At 27.4% G+C, this 17,722-nt stretch overlaps 2 protein-coding genes across 5 annotated transcripts in view; one reads left to right on the forward strand and one right to left on the reverse strand.

The window, feature by feature from the left end:
* Positions 1–451: 451 nt before the first annotated feature.
* The window catches only part of LOC102671154 (puff-specific protein Bx42), a 19,989-nt gene continuing 2,718 nt past the window's right edge, over positions 452–17,722 (forward strand). Inside the window, exons 1-9 of the mRNA XM_006607702.2 lie at positions 452–602; positions 1,046–1,199; positions 1,284–1,451; positions 1,526–1,833; positions 1,975–2,110; positions 2,171–2,426; positions 2,563–2,944; positions 3,058–3,276; positions 13,346–13,351. Coding sequence (XP_006607765.1) covers positions 589–602; positions 1,046–1,199; positions 1,284–1,451; positions 1,526–1,833; positions 1,975–2,110; positions 2,171–2,426; positions 2,563–2,944; positions 3,058–3,268 — 1,629 coding nt within the window. The 5' untranslated portion in view covers positions 452–588 and the 3' untranslated portion in view covers positions 3,269–3,276; positions 13,346–13,351. The remainder of the gene's footprint in view (positions 603–1,045; positions 1,200–1,283; positions 1,452–1,525; positions 1,834–1,974; positions 2,111–2,170; positions 2,427–2,562; positions 2,945–3,057; positions 3,277–13,345; positions 13,352–17,722) is intronic.
* Positions 7,832–17,722, reverse strand: part of LOC102670652 (IQ motif and SEC7 domain-containing protein 2) — a 79,000-nt gene continuing 69,109 nt past the window's right edge. For 2 of the 4 annotated variants that reach the window (XM_006607697.2, XM_006607698.2), the window contains exons 3-9: positions 13,951–14,298; positions 12,722–13,265; positions 11,623–11,982; positions 10,746–11,119; positions 9,426–10,081; positions 8,786–9,127; positions 7,832–8,633 (exon numbers count right to left, since the gene is read on the reverse strand). In XM_006607697.2, the coding sequence (XP_006607760.1) occupies positions 8,362–8,633; positions 8,786–9,127; positions 9,426–10,081; positions 10,746–11,119; positions 11,623–11,982; positions 12,722–13,265; positions 13,951–14,298 (2,896 nt within the window). In that variant the 3' untranslated portion in view covers positions 7,832–8,361. The remainder of the gene's footprint in view (positions 8,634–8,785; positions 9,128–9,425; positions 10,082–10,745; positions 11,120–11,622; positions 11,983–12,721; positions 13,266–13,950; positions 14,299–17,722) is intronic. The other 2 variants (XM_006607700.2, XM_006607699.2) reach the window with 2 other exon arrangements.

Consider the following 17,722-nt stretch of genomic DNA (forward strand, 5'->3'; position numbering starts at 1 on the left):
TAACATTATATTATATGAAAAATTAGATCAATTAAGTAAATTATAATTTGGAATCTTAAAATTTTTTAAAATGCCTTTTTAAAAATGTATTTTTATAGATTTTGATATAAAATAAATATAAAATGATGTTTTTAATTATTTCGAAATTCAATAGGTTTAAAAATTATTTGCATATAAAATTTTGCATTATTAGAAATTTTTGCGAATTATATTAACAAGTTTTTGCTCAAACTGATTGGACAATAGAAATATTATATATATCAAATTGCATTTCGGATAAAGAACTTTAATAAAATTAATTATTATTTATTAAAAAATAAGTTAAATCAAAAATTCAATTCTTATTGAGAATTCTTTTGAGATTTTAAAAATAAAAAATTTTTTCTTTTATATTTTAAAAAATATAAAATAAACATTGCATTGGAATTTTATAGAGATTTTATTAAATTAAGTTCTAGGGAATTTTTTTACAGTGATGCATTATTTTTTAACTTATATCTATTTTCGTTGTTATGATAAGTAACTTGCTTAGTACATACATAAATGTTCCCATAATAAGTGATATTACTACGTTTTACGATTAATGAAATGTCGCTAACAAGGTTAATAATTATTTCAAAATTATTTTTTATTATGTATCAAGTTTTGTATTATACAATTTTTATTATGTAAAATATTTGAAGTATTATAATTATTCGAATAATACATTTTAATGTATTTAAATAAAGTTTAAAAAAGTTTTACTTGTTAAATAAAATAAAAGATGTAATCTGAATTTGTATTATTATTGCAATAATTTTATATTGTACATATATTATGCAAAATATCTTAAATTCTATAATTTTTCGAATAATGCATTTTAGTTATTATTATTTCAATAAAGTTTGATATTTGTTAAATAGAATAAAAGATATAATTGTATCTAAATTTTTATAATTATTATAATAATTTTAGTATTTACAAATGTTTTTTTTATAATTTTATTAAATATATTATTTATTAAATTATATAAATAATAAAAATTTATAAATAATTTTTATTATAGTTTATTACCTGCACCATCGCAGGTTGTATGGGACAGAGAGGATGAAGCACGAGAACAAAAATTACGGCAAAGACCTGTATCTGCTCTTGTTAAAGCAGTTATTACTGCTCCACCATATGGTCAACGTAAAGGATGGGTACCAAGAAATCCAGAAGTAATTAATATTTTATATATATATTAATAATAAGAGTAACTTTTTTTAGTTTTTTTTATATTTTTTTTATTGAATTGGTTCTAGGATTTTGGAGATGGTGGAGCATTCCCAGAAATTCATGTGGCCCAATATCCACTTGGAATGGGAATGAAAGGAAAAGAAACAACCAGTAATGCTTTAGCAGTTCAGCTTGATGCTCAGGGGAAAGTGAAATATGATGTTATTGCTAGACAAGGTCATTCTAAAGATAAGGTAATGCAATGCATTTCTTCTTTTACATAAATACTACTTGATTTATCTTTATTTTATTTTATATTTTTTTACAGATTGTTTATAGTAAATTGAGTGACTTATTACCTTCAGAAATTACAAGTGAAGAAGATCCTAGTTTACAGCGTCCACCAAATGAAGAGATTGAGGAACTGACAGAGAAAACTAAGAAAGCTTTGGAAAAAATAACAAGATCAAAAATAGCTGCAGCAATGCCAGTAAGATGTGCAGAGAAACAAGCACCAGCACAATATATTCGATACACACCATCACAACAAGGACAATCATTTAATTCTGGAGCTAAACAGAGAGTAATTAGAATGGTTGAAGCTCAGATAGATCCTTTAGAACCACCTAAATTTAAGTAAGTTTTATAATATGAATTTATTTGGAACAAAGCATTGCATGAATTATATTTTAAATATTAAATTTAAAAAATCTAATACTTCTAAATCATTAAAAATTATTTCTTATATTATGAATAATATAATATTTAACTTAATAGAATTAACAAGAAAATACCACGAGGACCTCCATCACCTCCAGCACCTGTTATGCACTCGCCTACAAGGAAAGTAACAGTAAAAGAACAGAAAGAATGGAAAATACCACCTTGTATTAGTAATTGGAAGAATGCAAAAGTAAATCATTTCTTATATTGTCAATAGTTGAAATTTTATAAATAAAAAATTTATTTTTAGGGATATACAATACCTCTTGATAAACGTCTAGCTGCAGACGGTCGTGGATTGCAACAGGTTCACATAAATGAAAATTTTGCTAAGCTAGCCGAGGCTCTTTATATCGCAGATAGAAAAGCTCGAGAAGCAGTAGAGATGCGAGCACAGCTTGAGAAAAAATTAGCTCAAAAAGAAAAAGAAAAGAAAGAAGACCATTTAAGACAATTAGCTCAAAAAGCCAGAGAAGAGCGTGCTGGATTGAAATCAGCTGCAATGGGTTTGTACATTTTATATATTTTATATAATATTCATTTATATATTTGTGTATTTATAATTTTATTTATATATTAATATATTGAAAACAAGTTTAATATCAAAACTTTAATAGTTTATATTTTTTTTGTATTATATAGAAAAATCGGAAGAGTCACGGGAAAGAGATCAACTTAGACAAGAACGACATAAAGATCGAGCTCGAGAGCGGAACTTAGCGCGTGCTGCACCTGATAAGCGTTCTAGATTGCAACGTGAAAGAGAACGAGATATCAGTGAACAGATTGCACTTGGTTTACCAGCAAAAAGTATTCCAAATAGTGGAGAAGCACAATTCGATCAACGATTATTTAATACTAGCAAAGGAATGGATAGTGGATTTGGTCATGATGACGAATATAATGTTTATGATAAACCCTGGAAAGATTCTAACTCTATTGGTTCGCATATATATCGTCCCAGTAAAAATATCGATAAAGATACTTATGGGGATGATTTGGAAAAGCTTGTTAAGACGAACAGGTATTTTTTTTTGTTGATTAAATTAATAAATATCTTTAGAAGCAGTTAAAATGATAGAAAAGAATGCTTGAATTAAATATTTTTATAATAAAATATTTTTTTTATAATTTTAGGTTTGTTCCGGATAAGGAATTCAGTGGAACTGATAGATCGACGACACGATCAGGGCCAGTTCAGTTTGAGAAAGACGAAGAAGATCCTTTTGGTTTAGATCAGTTCTTGAAGCAAGCCAAACGTGCAAGCAGTTCTACTACTACAACTACAAAACGTAAAGATGAACGGGAACAACGGAGAGATGATCGTGATAAACGAAGGAAACATTAAATTTTCTTGTTTTTTAATTTAGAATAAATTTTAAACATTTTTTTTCTTCAATGCTATTTATGTTTAATTTTAAAATTAAATAATTGAACTTTAATTATTTCAATAATTATTTGATTCAATTATTTTTTATTCATTTCAATTAATCTAATCAGTGTAATTCTACATAAATACATAATTCAACACATATAAATAGATGTAAATGCCTTAGAATTTTAAAAAATTATGATTTTTTTCTATTTCTTCACATCATACTGTAACAGAAGTACAACTTTAAAACAAAAAAAATAAAAAAAATGTATACAAAATTATTAAAATTGCTAATCATTAATAAATAAAAATAGTAATTTTTTTTCAATGATTTGTTATATTTCATTTAACAAAAATAAAGCTGGTTAAATTTGTTTCAGACTCAGTTCTTTATTAACACAATGTGCATACAGCAGATTAGATTAACAAAGGAGGCGATACTTTCGTATGGAGAGCGATTGTTATTTCTTAATTAATAATATAGTTATTTACTTTCTCATCAAATATTTTTTTTTAATGCATAAAAGTTTATCGATATTATTTTTACAAGTTATTTTTTGAAGATCGCGTCAAATTGAATCAAATTTAACAATATTATTGTAAATTCATGAATATATATTAAATTCATATTAATGATAATTTTTAATATTATATTGCTTTATATGTAATGCTACTACTTTTTTTTTTGTTCTTGCGATTCCCAAACTGTTCCGATTTTTTTTTGAAGTTATTCTAATGGAATTTATAATATTTCTACTTTGGTAATATTTTTTACTAATTTTACTAATGTCAAATTGAAATTTATATCTTTTACTTAACTATGTATATGTGAGATCTTCCGCTTTACTTTTATACAATTCAATTGAAAATTATTGTAAAATATAAGATAATTATGCAGAAACGAGTTTGGAGAACACTGAACTGTGTTTATAAATATGATCGAAAAATCTTTTTGTTTTCGTAGAAAGAAATAAAAATTGATGAATAATTTCGTCATTTTTTAATAAAAATGGAAACGCATATGTATATTTATAGAAATCAGCAAATAATAAATGAATTTGTGAGAATGTTTATGATGATTTCTTTTCCTTTTAAACTTTCTTATAAATATTTCTCTCTTAACACGACTTAGAAGGTGATCTTTTTAATCAGTCTTTTCTTTTTTTTTTTCATTCATAAGATTATCACAGAAAAATTTCTATGCTGATTTCTTTTTATCTCAAAAATTCAAATGAATAATTCGTTTTGTTATTCACGCAAATTGACGCGATCTTTTAGTTTGTATTAGATTGATCTCACATTCTTTATTGTAAACCATATCCTTAAAAGCTATATTAAGATTTTTCTGCCAAACTTTAATGGAATTATTATTCTCTTTCGCGAATATTATAATATAATCAGAAAACTCTCCTGATGAGAAAGACTAGATTTAATAACGCTGAAGACTACAGACTTGTTTGGAAGTTTATATATAATGAACACTATCAATCATTTCAGTTGTGTTCAAGTTTTCAAGATTTTGTTTTTTTTAGCTGTAAGACATAATACCAATTCTTGCTTTAACAATATGAATAAATATTTTTAAATTTTATAAATATTTAATATGTAATCATTATAACTTATTTTTTTATTTGTAAAATAATAAGTGCACAGAATAAGAAATATGATAGCAGCCAAATTCTATAATTTTATATAAAAGGTAAAAAACTTTAACTATATCTGAAAATCTATCACTTTTATTTCAAATACATATTTTTCTTTTTATTTTAAACGTGTATTTTTTTTTTATTTTCAGTCAAAATAAGCTATTAATTCAAAATCATATAATTTTGAAATAACTGAAGAATTTAAATTATGTAAATATAAAAAAATATAATTTATATATTATATAAATAATTATATATTATTTATTATATATATATAAATAATTATATAATATAATAATATAATATATAAATAATTATATATATATAATTATATATTAAACAGATATTAGAGATATTAGCTTGTCAATAGCATTACAAAAAGTTATATTCTAAGATTTTTATTAAAGTAATACAAAAATAAATTTAAAAATTTATACAAAAATTGTTAAACGTCTAAATATATGACGTTAAACATGATATAAAGAAATTCCTAAATTCTGAATGAATTATAATTTATCAAGTATCAAATTTTATTGGTTTATTATTTTGAATTGAAATTAATAAATTTTTTTATAATTATTATTAATTGATATTACGATTGCTAATATATCTATGTACAAATTATTTATTTTTCCAAATATAATTCTGTAGCCTTCAAAAAGATTTCTATTACATAATCTTTAAAATGATCGGTCAGTTTCTCATCTCTTAACAATAAGGTGTGGCAGTATATAAGGCATATAAGTTGTCTTCTTCTTTAAACAGCCTTCTAAAGACTTATCCTAGATCCTTGTAACATTGTTTAAGATGATGTTGAGAATTATTTATACATTACGAGACGAGAAACCAACTATTTGATTAATTTAAATTTTTCGTTAGTACTTACATTGCTTTGGAAAGAAAAAAATTGCTTAAAGATTCGAACACTCAAGCAAAATTTGTGAAACATGACGAATAAGATTGCGAATGTTTATGCTTGATAAATATGTAAAAAGCATATGATACTTATACATGAAAAATATGTAAATATGAATAAAAAAATTTGTATATCTGTAAAAAATACATATTTATAATGTACAATATAAGATATAATACATACATATTATAATGTATTATGTATACATGTAATGTATCAAATATTAAGAATATTTTGTTTTGCAATTATTATGATATATTTTAATTTGAATTATGATAAATTACAAGCATTTTTTCTAAATTTAATAGCGTTAATTGATAACATTTATTGATAAAAATTCATTTATATATGGAAAATAATGTTTTTATGATACAATATAAATAATTAATAATTAATACATATTTAAATTTATTTCAGTAATATTGTGTGGCGCATTTATCGATTTTTGTATAAATTCGTTAAAATAGTTGAAATTTTAATTAACGCAGTAAATTCTATATATTTTTCTAAGATAACAATTCATTATTTCATTCTTTTTCATCAGAAATCATCAGAAATATTTTTTAAATGAATTAGATAATTATTCATTTAAAATATCTTTATTGAATTGTTTAATGAAAAAAGAACCAAAATATCTAAATGAATTTTAATGAATATTAAATTTTGTCTAATTTCATTATGTTAAAATAGTTCTTATGTAATTTTAATTGCAATTCTTTTTTTAAATTTAAATTATTTATTAACATAGAATTAAATAGATATATTTCAAAGTTTATTTTATTACTTTTGACTATTTAAAAAAAATAATTCGATAAATTTTCGTCTTCTTAAAATTTTCAATATAAAATAATATTGTTTTAATCTGCATATCTTAGCTTTAAAATATGTATCTAATTAAAATAGATTTCGTTAAAAAAATAATTTTTTTAAATATTTTTTAATATGCTTCAATATGAAGTGATATAAAAATAAAAAAAATTCTTTTTACGAATGATATTAATTTGTTAACCAATGAAAAGTTAAGTATATAAACATAATATATCCATATATATAAATAACATATACAATATATTTTTGCATATGTTATATATGTTAAATATAAATATGCAAAGCATATGTATTATGCAAAATAAAAAAATATATTTTTAATTATGAAAAGAAAAAATATTTCTATTCAAAAAAATATTTTATTGTTGTAGATATTTTCTATGAAAATTTATGCATTTGCATAAACATTCGCATTTTAATTATGTATTTTTACAACAACGAAAAACGCCTCATTTTTCGATTTTAAATGTTAATGCTTATAAAGATTGCTATATTTTTGTTTGTCCATTATTGTAATATTAAAAATTTGTTAGACATTGACATGCATCTAATATTGAGATGGAGATTGCTTATCAATTTTCTTAGGCTACGGTTCTATTTTTGTTACAGAATTTTCATTATCATTGTAATTATACAATTATCATTATATATCTATTATATATTTTTTATATACAATCGTTTAAGTATAGCTACGTCCATACTTATTCGAAAAGAATACGATATTACACTAGAACCACTCTTTTTCCATAAACGATTCCTTTTTTATTTTTTTTTTTTCTTTAATTTTTCTTTAAATTATTAAAAAAATTCTTTTAATTCATTATTTAATAATCTTGATTTATCAATAACTGTTATAAAGTCTACGACCAACTGAACATTATCTACATACGTAAAGGGAATACAATTCTCTATTAGAAATAATTATAAATAGCATAAGAAAAATGAATCAAATCAATGTTTTTTTTTCACTTTTGAATGAATAAATACTATACACGCGCCTCTATAGAAATTATTTTATTTTTATCATCTTGCCAAATTTGTTCTTTTTTTTTTCTATTTTGACTGTGATTGGATCCTGCCCAATCTAATAAATTTATACATTCAATTGCTTAGATCTTTTCTTATTTTTAGATCTTTTTTATTTCCTGTTGCATTTTATTTATTTCTTCTTCTTTTCTTTTATTGCGTTGCTTCCTGAAGCACGCTTTTGAATTTCAGCTAGGGAATCACTTGTCTTTTTTCCTTTATCTTGAAGATAAGCTGGCTTCTTTAATCACGTATAAAAGCATTATAAATTCATTTGCTTCCTTAAAATCGAAAGTAAAAGAATTTATGTGTTCCATCTAATAAGAAGACTGGATATTTGAATTATCCAATCATGTTTGGCAGCAAATACTTGAAATATATTATTCAAGTTTTCACAAGAAAATATATATATTCGAGATTTAATATTTTTAGTATAGTCTACATAATTTATATATCATAGTCATAATAGCATTATAATGAAAGCTATGATATATATAAATATATAGAAAATATTTTAAACATTATTTTCTCATGAAATTTTGAATGCTATATTCTATGTATTTGAAATATACTCTATGTAAGATAATATTACTCTATGTTTTTTGTAGGAATTTCATTCGGTCTATTATTTTTTAGATAATACCGATATATTACACTTCTGTAGTGCGACTGTATGGGCTGGATTCCTCCGATTGTGAAAGTTTTCGTTCTCGTTTAGTGAATAGACCTCCTAAAAAAGATGGCTGCTGAGCCAGTCCTTTAACACCACCAGGGATTGTAGTCCCTGGATGTATAGAGTGAACTTGTCCAGGATGTTTAATGCCTTGGCTCATTGAGCTGGCAGATGTAGATTGAAAAGAAATCGACATACCACTATCAAGTGAACCCACGCTTCCACGTCGCTGCGGTTTTTCACCAGCAACTATGAAAAAATATAAAAATACATTTAAATTTCAAAATTATTTTTTATATTGATTTATTGCAAATATTACCTAAATCTTCTCAATCGATACGTTTTGGAATTAATTTTTGGAAAATTAATCTATATATAAAATATTGAAAAATAATATTTACATTGTTCATGTATATCCAAAAGAGAATTACTAAGTGCAGAGCGTTTCAATTGAGTGTCCATGTCGGTAGTTTCCGATCTTTCGGAACAAGGCCCCGGGCAAGGACATATCTCAACGTCTGCTACTCCAGAATCTCTATTTTCAGCACCACCTCTGGCGCTTCTACTGCTTTTCTGTCGTTCTAGTTCCGTCTCAATCCGTAAGGTTTCCATCTCATCCATTTCACTGATAGATTCTCTAAGATCCTCAACAAATTTGCATCTATCGTGTGCGTTTCTCGCATTGAATGTGACCAATACTTTTCCATCCACGCGTTGGGAGAGTCTAATTCCATACGGATAATCTGAAAAAAAAAAAAAAATTAAAACAGAGAATAATAGATGACAAAAATGAGTTCAAAAATATAATATATAATATATAAATATATAATTGTTAAATATATAATTGTTTATGCTTGAAAAATTATAATAAAATATTTCATTAGGGGAAAAAAATTAGAATAACAAAAAAAGCAAAAAAATATTTGATAGTATAAATAAAACATTTTTATTTAATTATTAAATATTTAATTAATTATTATGTTGATATAAAAATATATCATCATGATATGATATATAAATGATTTTAAATACGAAACTCACGAGGAACTTCAAACAGTGTGACCACCATTCCGCATAATGGAAAACTTTGTCTAAATGTGTAAGTAACACTGTTTTTCTTCTTACTCAAGATCTTTGTCACAACGAGAAGATCATTGAAGAGGAATACTTCCCGTTGATGTACACCCGGTCTTTCCTTTTTGTGAATATCTGGGATCTCGTACAATCTGCAGTAACAAACTAATCTTCTATGTGGTAAAGCCATATTAGGTTTTTTACCAACTATTGTCGCTTGAACTTTCATTACTTGAGAAACATGGTCTGAGCCAGGTTTAAATTCATTTTCCTTCACTCTCTCATAAATTCCAATTAATATGTCTTTATCAATATCTCCACAATCATCTATTCCTCTAAGATTTTTGATAAAATCATCCAACCTCATTCTACGCTCTGGTTTTAAATTTGGTGTATGCAAATCAGTATTCAGCATGATTATTGCAAAGGCCAATACAAAGACAGTATCCGCTGAGCGTAGTCTGGATACTACATCGGGATTGCATTGGCAATAACGTTGGCTAAACACCTCCATTAATCTCTCTATCTTTTGAGCTTCGCCAGGCATTCGAAAGTATGCTTGAAATTTTCTCAAGGCGACATCTACTTGCATTCCTGATAGATCCAATTCATGCGAAAAACATCTAAAAGAGAAATTATTAAAAATTATTTTTATTTTATTTTATTTTAAAGTATATCATAATTAGTAAAATATATTATAATTAATAATTAAGCATTAATAAATAATACAATTATATAAAAAATTAATAATATTATAATTTGAATTTAAATTATAATTGAATTTAAATTATGATTCTTTTAATGATAAAAGAATCTATTTATTTATTTATATTATTTAGAAATATTTAGAGATATTTCAAGTTAATTTTTTATTTTATATTTCAAGAACAAAATTAGTTTTCATATTTTCTTAAAATTTATTTTAATATCATGAATGTTAGTAACTGCGCAACCGTGAATAAAGTTATCTGTTACCAATCCACCTTGACCTAAATTTTTTGTCAAAATAACATAACGACTGGTTGTAAATAGATCAATACCATTTTTAGTATTCCTTTCACAGCGATTTACAGAATTATCTTTTGTATCTATCAAAGAATCGAATGAAACCAATTGCGTTTTTAGAAAAATAATAACAAGAAAAAGAAATAAGCAATGAACTGCATGTTTTCGATTACTGGTCATGATAAATAAATAAATTTTGAATGTGTCATTATATTTTTTAGTTTTATTTATTTTTTTTCACAAGAAAATAAAATGTACATAGTATAAAAGTATAAAACTTACTCAAGTACAGCCATATTGAAGGGATTTTGAAGATTTCCAAGATATTCTCCTATCATTTGTTTGGATAATCCTTTTCTACTAATCAAAAATCTAGCCACACCCTGAGGACTATTTTCCAAGAATCCTCTTCTGATCAAATAACTAATCCCACGTTCTGGTTTCTTATTAAATAAATTTAAACCCACTCGATATTGGCGTTTTCTAACAGTTTCCGATACTTTATAGCTTGTTTGAGGTATATTTTCCGGATGGTCCATGAGGGGAAGTTGATAACCGGAACTGGCATGTGAATGACCAAGATCTTTTACACTATTTATCATAGCGTTAGAATCTGTAGTATGGTTAGTGCATTCTTGATGCTCTGGTGAACTTGACTATAAAAAAAAAAGATAAAGTTAGATTTAAAAGAAATTAAAAATAAAATAATATATATATAAATTTTATATTCTTAATTTATCAATTTATTTATTAATAGTTATAACGGTAGTGTTAGTATGTATTCATCTATATAGTAATATAGATGAAAGTATTACATCATCTTCTTTATTATATGCAAATATTAAAATAGAATTTATATCTATAATATATATTTACAATGATAGAACAATCGGTACAATTATTTGATTACCATTAATTTAATTTACATCTTTTTATTTTGTAGCTTATCTATTTATTTTTAAAATTTCATCAAAACAAAAATATTTAATTTTAAAATTAAATGGTCACACTATATAAATTTTTTATAATGGAAAATAACAAAAAAAACAATATTATATTTTTTTAAATGTCATTATGTCAAAGTGATTAAATTAATTTCTTTAAAAAAGATTTTAAAGAAATAAAAAAGAATCATAGACGCAGAATAGAAGAAACTCACGATTCCTTTATGTTTCCATACAGGTGATCCTCTTTGAGCGTCTCCTTCAGAACTCTCGCAATTAGTGGAATCGCTTCCAGAACTCTGAACCGAACTTAGGCTACCATTTTCAACGCTTTTGCTAAGACCATTATGACGTGGTTCCATAGATCTGGATGTAATGGAAGACGTTCTTTTTGGCACTTCCGGCGGTACTTTTTTCGTTGATCCTCTCGTTCTACCGGCGGAACCAAGATGACCAGCGCTATTCCAGTTTTGAACCACCTGTGTTTGAAGATTATGAGGCGTCGATGGTGATGTGCATGGTGTTCGTAATAGATCTCTCGGCGGTGTCTCTTGTCTGATGCTGCATAGTGTTTCCTGAAATACAGAATAGGAATAATTCTTTTTATAGTTATTATATTTATATAAGTAGAATAAACGAATTTTACAAAATAAACTTTAAAGTTAAAAGGAAAAATAGAAATATTTTTGTTCTATGCATATTATATGATAGTAATGAATTAATTAAAATTATTCGATATATTACAATAAATTTATTAATTTAATAAATATATAGCTACATTTACTAGAGAATCAATATATAAATATTTTTTAATTTTTAAAAATAATAGACATTTTTATGTATTATGGATATCTTTAATAAAATCTTACATAAATGCATATATTCATTAGTTAATCTATATAATCATGTACCTAATAAGTGTTATGCTTTTGCCTAATAGATATATTTGCATTTGACTTTCTACAAGAAGATTTTTTCTATTTTTGATATAGAATTTGGTCCTCTTCTTTGTTTTTAACTAATAAATACGATTATAACTAATTAATAAAATATAAAACAAAAAATGTAATCTTAAATTATTGTATTTTGATCAAATTTTATTTTAACTTAATTTTCTTTCATCTATTTAAAATTTTATAATATATATAAATTATATAATATATATAACAATAATCAATATAAATCAAATATCAAATTTCATTAAAATTTGAATAAACTGAAAGAATTTACGTTTTACAATGTCTCATCTTTTCAAATTCAAAATTCCAAATTCCAAAGAAACAAATCAATCATATGATAAGAAATGTAAATTACCTGTGGATTGTAATAATGCATACTAGATCCGCTTTCCTGGGAGCTGGACTCCCAGCATGGACTCGGTGGTAATTGTTGGTGTCTGTTGCAAGGACTGGGAGCCAGAGAAGGCGTGTGTCTGCCACTTTGATGTATATTATGATTCGCGTGTGGATGACCACCGATTTGAACTTCGCACCTGCCGCTCTGGCTCCTCGGTATCGGTGACTGCGAGTTCTCCACGTGCCTCCTCTCTCTCAGAGACATGCTTCTGATAGGCATTGGCCTGTTTGCTGTCTGTGGTTGTTGTATATAAATTTGACTATGATAAACCATCCTTTCGTGCTCGTTTGCGTTTGAAACTCTCTCCGAGGTCTCTTGGAGTTTTCTGCTAAGGCGTTTCTCTGCTTTCGCCATGGCGGTGATAGCTGCGAATTTCTTCAATAGAGTGTATCTCCTAAAAGCTCTTTGAATAGTCAATGCAGCATTTCTCGCTTTTACACCGCCGTATTTTCGTTCCAGCATCTCTATCTGTTTATCCAGCAGATCCTGAGATAATTCATATCTGTTTCAAAAACCAAAAATTGTAATGAGATGATGGAATTCATTTCAAGTCAAATTAAGTTTTGAACTATAAGATTCAAGACAATTGTTTGACTTTTATTTTTTATTAAATATTTCTTTAGACAGGGTTTATATTAAGAAATAGCTTTCGCTAAAGAGAAGAAGTTAAAAAGTTGAAACTTGAATTATAAATCGATCTATGAACGAAGACGTGCGTTCTGAGAAAATTCACTTCTTTTTTAATAGCCACAAACAACGTAAAGATCAATGTATAAAATTCTTAGTTAACGAAAATCAAAAAATTTTTCAACTAATTCACTTTCAAAATTGATTTACAAACGAGTTTCGTATTACAATTGATTTTTTATCGGGAATTTTCATAAATTTTCATAAAAAAAGATATCTTATTAAAAATTTAACAACAACATATACACACACATATATATATATATATTTTCTTAAAGAATCTCTCTTGTAAATCCCAAATCTTCTCGTTCTTTCAAATTTAAAAAAAAAAAATTCCATCTTTCAAATATGAAACAAATTTTTAAATTCGTCGAAAGAGGAACGGGAGAGCCATCAAATTTGTCGTCGATTAATTTTTCGATCGGTGAGTATAAAAAAAAAAAAAAAAAAGAAAAAAAAAGAAAAATGGAAGGAACGATGAAATCAGATGTTGATCTTACGCATTCTGTAGCCTGCATCTCTTCAGCACGTCTCCGTTACGTACAGGTCCTTTTTTAAGGTGATTCTGTTGATACCCTGTAGCTTGTGGCTGACCGCCATACCCCTGCACCATGGTGCCGTAGCTTTGCGGCTGATTATATCCCGCGTGAGTGTACACCCTCACGTTAGACGTTGAATTGTATGGACCGTGGGCGTAGTTCTGGCTTTGAACGTACGACTGGCCCGTGATATAAGATGTGGTCAGGGATGTTTGACTGCTGGACGAATACACGCCGTGCATACCACTTCCGTGCATTTGGCTCACGTTTGCCGTGTGCTGCGACGGCCTTTCCATCTTTTGCGGGAAACTGTAATAAAAAAAAAAAAAAAATGAAATGGTTAGTCATACGAATTTAACGATTCGTTGTTTACGAGAGGTTGTCAAGATCGATGGATATATTACGATCCCTTGAATTTTAAACGGATAGATCTTTCAAATTAATATATAATGTTAATTTTAATGAAAATTAGAGAAGTTCGGATTCCACTTGGATACACTGTTCATTCAGGAGAATGATTAGAGGATTTGGAATTTAGTTCGAGATTTTTCGAAAAAATGGAAGCGTGAAGCAAAATTGTAAATTTCTTTCAGGATTTTGTATTTATATATATAGGAATTTTATAATAAATTGTACAATAGAATTAATTCGATCGATATTTTAAAATCGTGTACAGAATAATTTCGAGTGGAATTTTTCATTTCGAATATTGCCATGCATTCGATAGCATATATGTACATAATATATACTGTAATAAGTCGTGTAAATGAGGTTATCGTCGAAGACTTGTAGGTTAGTTTCGCGGACTCATCTTGCTCTTGATCGTGCACACGTTCGTACACGAGCACTGTCATTGGTTTATTGAATATCCGCCCGCCACGTGATTGGCAAACGTGATATCCGGAGATCTCGTTTGCCGGGCCAGATAAATCGTTGGTTTCTATTGAAACGCGTTTTCATTACGACATTCACATTTACGAGGTAAAATTGACGCGATAATTAATGACGAATATTTTAATAAGAAAAAGAATCAATCCCTACGGATCGATTTCACTTTTCACGAATTTTTTTTTTTTTTCTTTTCTTTTCTTTTCTTTTCTGGACGAAACGAATTAACAACGAAAATTTTTCTATTCTACTCGTCTTCTATATCTAAATTTTCCGACGATTCGACGAGAGTAGAATTGAAATCCACTCGAAACTAGTTATAATTCTGAAAAGAAATTTACCAGAAATAAGCCTGCCAACTATAACTACAACGAAACATCGCGGTGAATGGTCGCGAGGAAAAACGCCACTTCTGTTCCACCAGCTGCAGGCAATTACCATTCGAGGGACTGTTTCGCGCTTCGTGAATCACACGCGATGAATCATACGTCGAAATTCACCCCCGTACAATTGTAGGATAACAACCTACCCCGTGAGAAATCCTGCCACGCAGACCACCATGTCGATTCCTTCCCTCTCGATCACACGCTCACTCGATTATTCGATTTTGATTTTAATTTCGATCGACCGGTTCAAATCGAACACCACATTTTTCTCAGATTAATATTCTTCACTTCACTCTCGGGAGGAAGGAAAAACAAAATTTCTTCCTCGGGATAGGGAAAGTTTAAAGAATTTAGTTTTACGATTTTTGGATAACAAGAGAGTAATTTTTGGGAATTTTTCTTCTTCGTGAAAATGTAATTTTGAAAAACTCTTGGTGAAGATTGAAAACTTTGAGAATTTCTAAGGGTTTTGATATCGAAAGATATAAGATTTTAGAATTATTCCAGAATTTGTAATAATCGATTATAACTTAATTTCAGAAGGAAAAGATGTTAGAATTATTCCAGAATTTATAATGATCGATTATAAATTAATTTTAAAAGGGTAATCCCTATTCGGAGGAAAGGGTGATCTCGATGATTTCGAGAATCGCGGATGGTTCAAGCTGGATGAGAAGGATGGAAGGAACGGTTGGAAGGTTCGATGCGAACTGGAGGAAGGGTCGTGACAGTTTGAGAGATCCTAGTAGGGTGGGCTAAGGTGATCGAGGATCGCGAGCAGCTGGCAGCCACGGGCATTCTTCGTCCTCGAGGATCGGAAATCAGTGACAGTCGGGGAACGAGTGATACGAGAGAGCACGTGTGCACATCAACCCAATTGCGTGCAACTTTCTATTCCTCCGTCCAATTTTCCCACCTCTCATTGGACAATCTTTTCAACGGTGTTCTCTATGAAATTTTTCACGAAATTCTTTTTTTTTGAAGGGGGGAAGAAAGGAGACAATTTCTCTTATGCAAATTCCCTTATTTTATTTTCTTTCTCCCAGATTTGTAAATCCACCAAAACTGTCTTAAATAAATTTTAAAATAATTATAATTTAAAATTTGTATTGATTTATATTTTAAAATTACGTGCGCATAAAATATTGAACAGTTTGCGATAAAAATAGCAGGTTGTCACAGGAAAAATAGAATAAAATAGAGATATTTCGAAATCTAATTCTTTTTTTATCTTTATCGAATTTTTTAAACGAGAATAAAATCCACAACTTCTATATCTATTATATTTTATTACTCTAGAACAAACGAATAATGAAATATGTATGTAATATCGAGAAGAAAAGAAAAAAATTAATTCGAACCCGAAATGGGTTAAGAGACACTCGAGGATAAATGGCTTGTGTACCCTGGCGAGCTTCGTTATTTCGCCAGAAGTGGAGAAGGATAAAGGGATGCTACCTTTTCGAGCAGTCCTTGAAAACGTGTATCGATTTTCACATGTGTGTCAGCAGGTACGCGATGAAAGATATCGAACGATGATGATGATGATGATGATGATGATGATGATGATGATGATGGCCGTGACACTTCCATATGCTTATGCAATGTGCATTCAATTAAACGACTTACATAACGTATGGAAGTTTATGGCTTGCACACTGAGAAGTCTGAAAAGTTCCCTCGTTGATTGGATTTTGCCAGGGTCGATGAGTCATGCGAATTAGATGACCTACGTTTCTTTCTTTTTCATTGGGAAGCGAGTATTCTTATAATATTTTAATATGTCAGGATTTTTTAAAGAATTTATTTTGAAAAAAAAATGGGAAAGCAAGATTTTTTGTCTTTCCAAATTTCCCAGATTAAAATTTAATGATTCGTTATATGTACAACATTCTTGTAGAAATTTTAAGAGTAAGAAATAATTTTCTTGGCGAATAGAAAGAGCATGTCACTTTGCGCATCATTCTTTTCCATCAAAGTTTTTCTTGCGATCGTCTTAAATGAAACGTAATTGCGGGAAAAGCTAAACGAGAAATTAAAGCGTGTGCATATACTCATAATCACGTGTATCATTGAATTGTACATCGACAAGAAATCGTTCGTATCTGATATTATTATATATAATATATAATATCTCGAGCAATTGGAAATTATTATACTTAATATATCGAATCGATAACGTTTTCAATAATTTTTTTGAATTAATCATGACAAATCACAACGATAAAATAAAAAAATAAATTATGCAAAAACCGTGGAACGCAACTACAATTTTATTTTATTCTTCTCAATCCTTCCAACTTATGAATTTCATAAATTAATAATCGACCCGATATAGGGATATTTCAAAATTGTCCCTAGACAATTGGAAACAACCGAAACGATTACTCGGCGCATATCTTCGTGAATTAAAATTCAAGTTGCTTAAAAATCGCAAAAAAAAAAAAAAAAAAAAAAAA

This window comes from Apis dorsata, unplaced genomic scaffold (assembly GCF_000469605.1).
Source record: "Apis dorsata unplaced genomic scaffold, Apis dorsata 1.3 scaffold_10, whole genome shotgun sequence".
In the NCBI taxonomy this organism is placed as follows: domain Eukaryota; kingdom Metazoa; phylum Arthropoda; class Insecta; order Hymenoptera; family Apidae; genus Apis; species Apis dorsata.